An 11,592-nucleotide genomic window follows, 5' to 3' on the forward strand; every position below is an offset into this window, starting at 1 on the left:
GGTGTCTCACGTGCAAGCGATGTAGCGCGTTTGGTTCAAACTGTAGATATCTAAACCCCTATATCAAATTAAAGCTTATAGGACTGGCTATCAGACCATACCAAAAATTTTGAAAATAATTAATTGTCGAATTTTTCACTACTTCTAAATGCGAGCGCCAGAATCACCTTTTAAGAGCTACAAGTCAAAGGGAATTTGTTCGATTGCTCTCAAATTTTGACAGTGGCTATTTTTACATATAAACAACAAAAGCATGTCTCCGAATTTTTTATTTCTAAATACTTTTTTTTCAAGAGCAATTTTTGTACGATCCTAATTTTTTTAATCCTATTTCAAAAATGTTCTGTAACTTTTCACTGAAACTGAATATGGCAAATTGCAGACACGTCATTTTAGCGATTTGGCCACGGAAACGGGGCCAAAAAAAAAATTGAAAAACTACACCAAAAAAGCTTGTGAACAAAGGAATAAAGAAACCTGGATTAAAATAGAGCGCTGGACTGTTGTGCGGGAGGTCGAGGGTTCGAGCCCCGGCCGGACCAACACTCCGGGTCTTAAAATAATTGAGAAGAATTTGCTACCTTTCTATAACATCAAGAAATGGTTAGACTTTCTAGTCCTCTTGGACAGGGACGAATAAATGGAGGTCCCGTCTCCTGCAAGGTTGAGGTAGGAGACGTTAATTTCCCACACACTAGATTACCGTGTGATGGATGTCCTCCCCTGGGTGGGATGGGTGGGTGCAGATAGAGGACCACCCTAATTAACTTTAGTGTTACTGGTGATATCCTCTGCAAATATTGTTTATTATTATTATTACTATTATTATTATTAATTCACCCTGGTCTCGCGTTAATCGACCTTCCAACAATTGCGCCCAGGGGCCCGCTTCTCGAATGTTCCGGCAATTTAACGAGGATTCAGGACGACGAGTACGTTCAATTTTAGCATGATTTATTTACGCAACGAACTACACGACAAACTCTAGACAGAATGGCGAGAGTAAAACAAACAAAACAAAAACGAAACCGCATGCCACACAGCAATGTCACGTGCACGAGTTTTGGCGCGAACATCGAAAGTCCCGGTAACTTAACGGGCCCGAAGCCATGTTTTCAAATCAAAATTTAAAGGATAGGAGAGCAGGCTCTGGTACCCAAACCAGTCCTTTTTGTTTCTTTAGCTGATAGTTTTATTGTATCATTTTCAAAACTTTTGAAATTCTTATCTTGAATGAAAACATAACAGCTTTACGGGCCCGCTAAGACTTTCGGACTTTCGAGAAACGGGCCTCTGCTGATCTCTATTGATTAAGATTTAAAATATCTATCTAATTATCCATGATCCTTTTTAATGCTTCTTCGATATATGCTTGGAAAGTGCTGATAATTTTCATATGGTGCTGGTATCCAGTGATTGGCTATCCACTTATGGCCTCGTCTGACGTTACAACCTCCGTGCAGGGAGTACGGGTCTCTCTCCCCAAGCCACTCGCTGTTGGAGTCCAAAAAGTGATTGTACCACATGATGGCTGTGCCTCGCTTTGGTGCTACTACCAAACTGGCGTCTTGACAGTAGTTACTGAGATTAAAGGGATCTCCCTCCTGGCCACGTTTTGCTAGAAGCATCTGTTGATTTAAAATTCCGCTTATCTCAAACTCGTGGGAGACAGACTCTAGATCTTTTGTAAATCAGTTATCAGTGAAATTGATATCCTCAATAAAGATTATTATCATGATAGGCTGACTTTTCCACAATTTCCTTTAACGCCATATAAACTGATCTTCCCGAAATATTTAAACTTCTAGAGTGCATGTCATTTGTTTAGTAGAAACAAGAACATTAAAAGGATGGGGAATTCAGTAAAAGCTTGAAAAACGTAAAAAAGAAAAACCTCAGTAGAGGTCCGGTAAATTTGAGATCTCACCGATTGGTTTAGGGTTGAATTATCAGCCATTATGAAAGCTGTTTCACCTCCTTCTTCAACGTCGTTCAGATAGTAAAGAATCGTTACCAACCTGGAATTTAGAGAGAAAATTTCTTACCATACTTTTGAAAGTTATCGAAGGATAAGTTCCTGTATTCCCCAATTAGTAAAGGAAAATTAGTAATCCAATTAGTAATCGAAAGGAAATTTAATGTTGTTTAGACTAGTTCAATACTCCTCGTCAACGAGCAAATCCGAAAGTAGACGCAATCCCACGTGGTCTAGTGGTTAGGATTCGGCGCTCTCACCACCGCGGCCCGGGTTCAATTCCCGGTGTGGGAAACTTTTATTTTGATTCTCACCACCATGGCCGACTTGGGAGAAAGTTTTTTTGTAATTAAGCGTTTCAGTTTCTCAAGTTTTTGTCTTTGAATCATATCATCCTTTTAAGTGTAAGATTACTGACGCAATTGGTACAAAGCGTAGGGGCCCAAGCAGTCTCAGTCTCTATCCGTTGAATGTAGTCATGTAAGGGATTTTAAGGCCGGACTGACCAACCCATACGTATTTCTAACCTGTGGTGTTTGTCATACTTTTGAGCAGGTATTAAAGATCGACCGAGATTGTCGCACAAAGAAAGAGAATCAAACTAAAAAGTTCCCACGCCTGGAAACGGACCCGGACCGAGGCAGTGAGAGCGCCGAATCCTAACTACTAGACCAGGAGGGATTGCAACGAGAAACCATCGAGCTATCAGGTCACCCTCTCTATATATAGCTCTGTTTCCTATTTACCTGCAGATGCGACATGGCAGAGTTTTGTTTCTCGTCTGGTGACAGCAAATCATACTGTCATCACCAGTGCCCGAGGAGTCGTAGTGGGCGTGGTAATGACCGTACTTGTCGTATTTAACCACCTAAGACAAGAAAACACCCTGCAATTAATACAACAGAGCAAAACCTTCAAAACCATGGAATGAGGGTGGGAAAGAATGACACGAAATGCTAATGAAAACACTTCTTTTGTCCAACTCACCTGGAGTGACTCAGCACCTTCCACGATCTCACGAGGAAGCTGGGTTAACTTTACAACTCTAATTTGTGAAACAAAAATCAGTTTTCATAAAAATAGCTCAAACACGGTCCTTGTCAAGTCAAGAAAGGGAGTGAGAAAAGAAGACTCCTTTTTCTTCTGTCTCTTTAGAAAAGCTTCTAACATCCCAATATCAGGACAAGCTTCCATAGAGGAGCATTCACAACCTTTTACACCTCAACGTTAGGATCCTTATTCTCGACACTTTTCTCAATTCATTCCACTTATTTATTCGTGTTTTTCTCGTTGCCATGTTCCCACCAATCACGTAGCTCCTTTTTCTGCCTTTAAAAGCACACACAACCCACAATTTCCCTATTCGCTCCGACGAAGGGCTAACGCTGAAACGTCAGATTTTATAATCGTAACGGTGGCCAATTTACCATTTCAACTTTGTTGATATACTAAAATTATTTCGTTACTCCCACCGACGCAGCCCCAAACAGTTTCTTTAGAAACTATCAGCCTTTATTCACTTTTCTCAATACATTCCTTTGGTGATGACAAGAAGAATTTGTTTTAAATTCAAAGCTTCTTACGTTGGCGACCATTTCCTGAATTTGTTCTCATGATCGCAATAATTGATTCAGCTGTATTGCTGTAAGGAGAAATTAGATGCTGGTCACTCTACATGGTTAAGGAAGAGAAGTCGTTTGGCGCTACTAGAATACTCATCATTCTCGAATGCAGATTTCAAGCATCTAGTAACGATAGCTAAAGTGGACATGGAGAAAGAGAGAGATCTTATGTTCTCTTGTGACAATATAGTGACGACAAGTGCAAGCAATTTTGTCAAATCACTCACCTGTCAATTATATTGTTTTGTATTGGATCTGGGATGGTGCTGTGTAACCAGGCCGTGTGACTGTACCGCGATCTATGTCTCGGATGTTTCCTTGCCATTGTCTTCATGAATTTGAAGATATCATTCGCGTCCATTCTCCTGTACATGTCATAGCTCACGGCCCCTATGGGGACATGATCCACCAAACGAAACGTTTTCGAATTCAAGGAGTTGATTTACATGTGTAATTCACTGAATAACATCGTCTTTCATCACAGAAAAATGGTTTCGATAAGCTATCGTTTTCTAACCTAGGCAAACTTTACATGTTCGACGACAGTTTCGCAACATCCATTTGGCATGATTAGGGTGGAGGCATTTTCCTTCTTTTTCTAGAGAAGAGCAGTTGGCTGCCAGGTCTTCACATCCACAGTTTCTACACGATTTCCTACAGGTGAATAGCATCCAGACTGGAAACCTCTCACATTCTCCCTCCTCTGCGTATTTGGAGCAGTCAGCTTCATTATCTTCGCAGAGGAGGCCTAAAAATAAAGTTTTTTTTCTTCTGGTAAGAAAGGCTGGATAGCCAGTGGAAAATGTGAAGAGACAAACAAACAGTAAAGACGACATAAAACAAAAAAAAGCTCGTGAAGTTGTTAACAAATGCGTATTTTATAAATTTTTATAGTTCTCTTTATCGGTCTTTCGTCACAGTTAAAATGGAGATGATCTTCATATACTACTGTATCACGTGTTTATACCCCCCAAAAAGATGGGCACAGCGTGAACAAAATATTTTGGATGCTGGGGGGGGGGGATATTTTTAATCCGAATAACTTCTTTAATCAACTCAGCTTAGTTTTTCACTAGTCGGGTCCAATTTTTAAGTTTACATAACTAGAGCCGCGTGCTTTTCAAAATCGTCATTTTAAGCAAAATTACTTACCTGAACCAAACTGTGTGACATTCAAATCTAAAAACCTGTGGTTGTCCCACAAAAAAACGAAAAAAAGGTTTTGATTACAGCAAGCGATATTATAAATGTATAAATGTATGTAGATTCACGGTATACAAACTCGTACATAAGAAATCAATAGTGTTGTTATTATGCCACAATAATAGAAGAAAAAAACAACAGAAGCCGAGAGAGAGAGGGATAGAACAGCCCAAGGACCATCCGACTTGATTGGAGACCATTAGTCTTGGAAAAAATTCATGGGCATTAAGAAGGATAGACAATAAGGTAATCATATAATGAACTGTTCCAGATTATACCTAAGAGGCCCGGCGCTGAACCAGAGATGGCGTGCTGCTCATGCTCCATTTATTCTATCTGACTTCAAATATTGCATGTATCTACTATTATTGTCAAATACTTGCATTTCTTGTATGTCTTGTTCATCCAAGTACATGAAAAATAATTTTTCGGTTGCCTTACTGAACTAAAACAAAGAAAATCGCAGAAATTGAAAAGAGTACAAAAATAAATTACACCACGAATGCTTTCGCAACCTAGGAAAAAATCCAAGTTTTAGAAAAACTAGTGGAGGAAATCACAAATTACAAATGTAACCTTCGTTGCTGACCAGAGAGGAATTTTAAATTTATTGCGTCTACGTTCTCTAGAATTGAATTGGTCATAAACCGCAATTTTAAGCCGCTTGTATATTCTTACGGCACAATGAATTTTTTAGCCATCCCTTGTATCATTTTTGAGCTGTTTTATATTACACTAAAAATTGTTTCATGTTTTATATTATGTTACTTTAATTTACAATGATCGTACCTCATATCCCGTGAGGATACCATCCTCATCGTGGTCCAGATCATCAAAGTCAAGAACCCTTCCATCTGAAAAGCCAATCATAAATGCAAACTAAAACTGACGGGAAAAGCATGCAACTGTTCATGAACTATTTCATATTGAGTTTTAAATGCAATACTTCATTCAGCAAAACCAATGTTAGACATGTTAATCTGATCCAGCCGAAGGATCCATGGTATTACAAAGCTTTTAAGTTCTCAAACTCAGCAATAGAGTAATGAATAAAGATCCATTCCACTTACCTTCACATACCTCACAGCTCTGCTGGCAGTTTTTTAACATATAGCCAGGATTCTTCTCACATTCTCCATATTTGGCCCATCTCACACATCTGTAGTCATCGTCATAACAACTACCTAGATGTTTTAGAGAATGAGTACAAGAAAAACTGTTCTTACCCATTAACATCGACCCTAAAGCCGATCTTCAAACACCCACTGACAAGTCAACTAAACAAAGCATACTTCAAGCAAAGAAATGATCCTCGTAGGTGAACCTGAATTTTAAGCATTTGAAGAATAGAAGCCAGAAAATCTCAGGGTTCGGCGGAATTGGGACACGAACCTCTCAGATATCCTCGGTTGGGAACTACTGAAGCTAGTATTTGGGAGGCTGGACTTCAAATTCCGTCGATGCCTGAATCTGCAATTTCTTTAAAATTACGGTCCACCTGCTAGGATCATTTCTTTCTTTGAGTTTCATCCGCAGGTCAAATAAGATGTATTTCATTTAAAAAGTTGTGGTAGCACACTTCGTAAGTTTTTTTTTTCTTTTGTACTCACTCGCAAATTTATCTTGTTCCTCAGGCGATTCAACTTCGCTCAACTCCAGTCCTGTTTCCTTTGCCTTTTGTATAATATGCTGGCATTCCTCTTTGGTCAAAAAATTTGGTATCTCTAGATAAAAAATACAGAAAAGTCACTCGTCATTCCCTCCCCTTTTGTTTTCAAAATCATCGAAATTATATTCCTCCCACGATGGTCATCAAACATTCAGTTTACATCAATTCTTCCACTAAAAGAACTTTATGGTTGCCACCTGCGTTTTCAAGGTCACAGACGTTGTCTCCATTATAATTATTCAATTCATTGCCGTGTACCCTCTTCAGCCGTAATATCGTGTATCTTTTTTCCAAGCTAAGAGCAAGAACTCAAAAGTCTGGAGCAGCCTTATGTGTATCAACAACCAAAATAATGAGTGCATCAAAGTCTCCTAACTTCGAGATAACAACGAGAGAACTAACGAACCAAAAACTGGAGGTTTGAGTGCTCGAGTGATGATTTTATGCGTTTCCCCCGCAACTAAGTGTACTTGTCTCGCATGGCCGACCTGCAAAAAAAAAAATCGTTGTTAGAGTATTAACCAGCAGCGCAAAATCTTATTCGCTGCGGAACTAAGACTATTTTAAAACTACAATTTAAAATTACAAACTGATAATGAAAGCAGCCATCGCCAGGATGGGATTAGTGCAGTTAGAAGCCTGAGCTAATAATGAAAATGATTTTTCAATGTTGCCTTAACATTGTTTTAACTTGTTCTTCACAGCTAATATAATATATATCATCTTTAACTAAGGGGAAATGAATCTTTATCATATCGTTTATCATATCAATTAGACTTCGTCTTCGAGATAATGGAAAAGCTTTGTAAGGTGCAAGAGACAGTGCGCTACCAGCTCTGCTATGAATACTCATGCAGGTTTACATAAAAATTAAGCAGGTAGCTGATTTCTACCTACACAAGAAAACATCGTTTTGTCTATACTGTAATAATTTTATTTATTTTAGCTTGGAGAGTAAAGTAGTAAGAGTAAATATTATTGTTAGGGACTGAAAAAGAAGAATAAAGTCAGATAAACACTTTTATTTCAAATAAGAATTCACTTTTGATATGTTGACGTCCTTTTCACGTGTATTGCGGGGTGAAATGATTTTTTTAGTTTATGAAGGAAGTCTACATAGTTTTAAAGGAAAAAATACCTCTTTTCCATTTATGCGGACGAGTTTTCGTTTGAAAAACGGCTGTCTTCTGATGCTGCAAGTACTTTCCTGACTTGATACATTCGCGAGGTAACATTTCTCCTCTGTTCCGACTTTTGGCGGATAGCTCCCTTTTACAGACAAAACACCCAAAAAAGTGCAACTTGTACATAGCACAACTATCGCCTCTTTCAAAATTAGGTGCATCTTGAGCTCCAATGGGAGCATGTAGTATCAAACTGTCAAACTTAATTGTGCCGTCTGTGAAACGGAATTGCGTCTTGCTCAAGAAAAAAGACTTCGTTGAAACAATACTTAAACCTGTTACTGAATCGATTGGACAGTTTCTTTCAACAGGTTTGAAGCAAGTCACCTACAATTTATGCAAATGAACAGCGTTGTTCCATACGGTATCCTATTTCAGACATAGCACCTAGTAGACAAAACATATTCAGAGCCTGAAGTTTTTAACTCATAAAGTTCATGTTTTCGAGTAAAACTGTAATTATTATTAGATTTTTTGGCATTATGGCCCCGTTGTGCTGGCTAAAATGAAGATTTGGGCGAGTCCCCGCGTAATTGTTTACACTTTTTTGGCCATCTTTTTCAGTTTTTATTTTCGCCATGCCCTCTAAAGTGATGTAATAGTAACCACACAGTTTATGCTCTTGGCCTTAGATATGTTTTTGGCCTTTCTCGGAATCCTTTTAACTCAGAATTGGGCCCAGAACATATTTATGCCCGCGAACATAAACTCTGTCTGTTTTAAAAACGACTTATGGTTAATAACTCTCGATCTGTTTGCATTCGACTATATTTCCTTTGAATCTCTCTTGAAGATAATAAATGATCTCGTTAGACAAGATTCGCAACAGTTTTTTCCCCATCATCAATGAAGTTAAAGTAGAATACAAACTTATGTCTAGTAGAATTTAGATAATCGTGGAGCAATACTGAGTTACAGATCTTACCAATCAGCTTATTTTTTACGTCCATCCCCTAGTAATTAAATATATTTTTGCGTGACGCTCATTTCAAGAACATAACTTAGCGAAACAGTTATTCCAGCAGCGAAACCAACTTTTTACCGCGATAATGAAGTTCTTATTCTTCATTGGCTTGTCATGTCAGCAATGTTATCGTGAGAACAAAATTAACCAGTCACCGCGCTGGTCACTGCCTTTTCACGCAACATTCGTATGTGTAATCAAATGGTGACGAGTGAATCACAATTTTGACAAAACGCAAGTGAAATTATTACCTAATTTCACGAGAAAACCATTTGATTACCTTTTAATATCGTGGGTGACAAATTACGTTCACAACCCTAATAATAGTTTTTACTGGTTTATTCTATCGAAAACCGAGAGCATGAAGAAGAAGATAGTTTTCGTTTAAAGCATACATTATTGTTAAAATTCGTAATTTTTTTAGTTTCTTCACAAAAAATACCTTACGAATTCTTCGTGCTTGTTAATAATTTTCGGCAGATTCTTTTAATTTCGTAACTTCTTCAAGGGTCGCCGTCTTAAATATCGACGCCATCTTGGCTCTGATCGAGATACAAGAGATGTTACAATGGCAATTTTGTAATTTCACAAGTGAAATTAAAAATTAACGCTGAAATTTCGCGCCAAAATTAAGGGATAATTTGTCACCTATGATATTATGATTATAATTCAAGTAGGAATTTATGCTCCTCTTGATTTACTTGACTGCAGTCAAACTTTTAGACACTTCCTTTATGACGAACACTTTCAATCTCCACCTAAGAAATTTTGAGGTCGGCGAAATGACTTTTATTAATGGTCCTGGTAAATAGACATGTTTATGAGTCTTCGCCGCCACAATTTAGCAGATTTTCTTGTTATGGTTTCAGAAAGACAAAACCAAACAAGGCCGGTGAAACTATCTTAATTATCTGACCAGAAATTTAGGAAAATCTGAAAGAATAAAGCAACACTGCGCACCGGATTCTTGGCTATCGATGTCGTCCAAAATTTTAATTTTGTCAGTTTCTTGTAATCTACGTGGTTAAATTGGAAAATCTACGAGTGATATTATTTCGTTTTACATGCTTCCGTGTACAAATAGCATCATTATATTAATTGATATTTGACTTAAAGCTTTATGAATAAACCAGGTCAGAACCTTTATTACTTCTTTCTCAAACTTATTTCTTTTTTTCGACAATTTAAATCTAGCTTTCCTCAAAACCTTAAAAAAACCGACAGTAGTTACATAATATTTAATTAAAACCGCCAAAAGTCTAATCTTCTACTTTTAACTAAATACACACCAACTCAATTGGGGGTAACTGGGTCTTTATTGCCTAAGACCATACGCGATGCTCCCCATGATAGGGAGGTAAATAAAAGGAAAAAAAATTTACAGATTGCACTAAGTACAAACAACGTTAATCGCTCGCTGATCGCAAAGAGAATGCTGACAAATATGCCAACTGTTCGCTTATACCCGCCGGGCGTGGCGTAGAATTTCCGCTGCGGTATATAATTGTGATAAACAAGTCTATCACCCACTGTAAGTAAACAAAATGTGGTGATCAAATAATGCTCTGATTAACTTCGTCAGCTGCAGACGGACATGTAAAATCGAAAAACAAATCACAATCATCTTCATTACTGAGAGGATATTTCAGTTGTGTAACACCAAGAACGTCCTAACCGAAACGTGCAAAACATGCATGAACACCACAGAAGGTAAGACAATTCCCAATATTCTCTCTGTTTTACAAACGTAAATCTTGTTTGTGGCCCTCGCAAGCGAAGGTGTTCTCTGAAACTCATTGGTGCACCATATGGGTCAAGGTTATGTCAGATTTTTTGCTTTTATCCGAGTTTGTGAAAAATTACTCAAACATGCTTCTACTTTTATCTTTAAAAAAAAAAAAAAAAAAGCTGTGGTCCCTTATTTTATTTTATTTTATTTTGTTTTTCTCGTGGATAGCCAACGATTTATCACTCAGAGGTGAAATAAGCACCGTGATTAACAATAAGTGAGATAACCTTTAACGAACTGACTTGCAAAGTTACAATCTTTAATAAGGAGGTAACATATTACTCCGACGTTGAAGCCTGTAGGCTGTTGTTTTTTGTTTTTCCTTCTGCTTCTCTGCTTGTTTTTTAAAGGCGAAACGTTTCCTTTCTTATTAGCTTAATCCAACAAGGACATGAGCCAGCTCAGCTTTAGGAGCTTAATGCAGGTGAACCAAGCTCAGTTTTCTTCTACCCCTTATCAGTTTATCTGCTAAGCAAAATTTTGTACCAAAAAACCTACAAGACCAAAGAGCAATCGAATGTTGTCTTTCATAAACATTAGTTTTATTGTATTTTTTTAATTTCGTCACCGATTCAAGCTGTTTATAGAACTGTTTGTAAATTGCACACGTCACTGCATAACATTGGACGAAACATTTCTGATAACATACTAAGATTCGTAGGAAAGGTAATCATATCATTATAAACGTAATTATTCCAGTTTAAAAGAAATACGAAGCCGAATTCGCTAATGGCCCATCAGTAATTATGCGTATTCATGCATTTTTAATTAATTTCATACATTGCAAAAAATGAATTCAAAGAAACTACCTTTAATTTCTGGGTGTATTTTGTTGACTATGTGGTTTTGAAAACACAAAGAGACTTGTCACATTGCATTCAAATGTCAAGGTTGTATTTTTAAAAAAGTACAAAGCAGATGTTTTTCGAAAGAAACAGGCTGTGTAAAACGTTTTTAACTAAAAAACAAAAATAGAAAAATAGATAACTTCAACCAAGGTGAGATTGTTTCACGAAGAGTGTCATATGATTTTTTACTTTTTTTTATTATCCATTCTATTTGCTGACAAAGATGCGGTAAAAAAAAGTCGACTTAGTATCTGAAAATAAACAACTCGATTAAGGGCTTATCAAAATAATCTCAACTGTGTAAGTTTTGGCTGCCGTGGCTTTGAATATGTTTCCAA

General features: G+C 37.4%; 1 protein-coding gene and 1 non-coding gene across 4 annotated transcripts; one reads left to right on the forward strand and one right to left on the reverse strand.

Annotated features, from left to right (window-relative positions):
• Window positions 1–937: 937 nt before the first annotated feature.
• On the reverse strand, window positions 938–8,496 carry LOC111322241 (transmembrane prolyl 4-hydroxylase). 3 transcript variants are annotated; one of them, XM_088753374.1, is made up of 13 exons: window positions 7,608–8,470; window positions 6,876–6,957; window positions 6,407–6,524; window positions 5,871–5,980; window positions 5,590–5,654; window positions 5,184–5,245; window positions 4,750–4,784; window positions 4,115–4,345; window positions 3,825–3,987; window positions 2,963–3,020; window positions 2,722–2,843; window positions 1,928–2,018; window positions 938–1,628 (listed from the first exon to the last, which is right to left on the reverse strand). In XM_088753374.1, exons 1-13 carry the CDS (start codon window positions 7,833–7,835, stop codon window positions 1,335–1,337), a joined length of 1,659 nt encoding a protein of 552 aa, XP_088609500.1. In that variant the 5' UTR covers window positions 7,836–8,470; the 3' UTR covers window positions 938–1,334. The 3 variants fall into 3 exon arrangements, with proteins under 3 accessions (XP_088609500.1, XP_022781050.2, XP_088609501.1); XM_022925315.2 differs by having other exon boundaries at window positions 5,871–5,984; window positions 6,411–6,524; window positions 7,608–8,468; XM_088753375.1 differs by lacking the exons at window positions 938–1,628; window positions 1,928–2,018 and having other exon boundaries at window positions 2,728–2,861; window positions 5,871–5,984; window positions 6,411–6,524; window positions 7,608–8,496.
• On the forward strand, window positions 2,198–2,269 carry Trnae-cuc (transfer RNA glutamic acid (anticodon CUC)). The gene has a single exon. It is a non-coding gene; the product is annotated as a tRNA-Glu (tRNA).
• Window positions 8,497–11,592: the final 3,096 nt, after the last annotated feature.

The sequence above is a fragment of the Stylophora pistillata genome, chromosome 3 (genome assembly GCF_964205215.1).
Source record: "Stylophora pistillata chromosome 3, jaStyPist1.2, whole genome shotgun sequence".
Taxonomy (NCBI): Eukaryota; Metazoa; Cnidaria; class Anthozoa; order Scleractinia; family Pocilloporidae; genus Stylophora; species Stylophora pistillata.

Excerpts from the sequence above, each read along its gene's own strand:
- LOC111322241 (XM_088753374.1), bottom strand. The coding sequence starts at position 7,835 with ATGCTCCCATTGGAGCTCAAGATGCACCTAATTTTGAAAGAGGCGATA. Across the intron at positions 5,655-5,870 it reads GAGCTGTGAGGTATGTGAAG|ATGGAAGGGTTCTTGACTTT; the intron begins GTAAGTGGAATG and ends TTGGCTTTTCAG. Across the intron at positions 4,346-4,749 it reads TGTCACACAGTTTGGTTCAG|GCCTCCTCTGCGAAGATAAT; the intron begins GTAAGTAATTTT and ends CTTTATTTTTAG.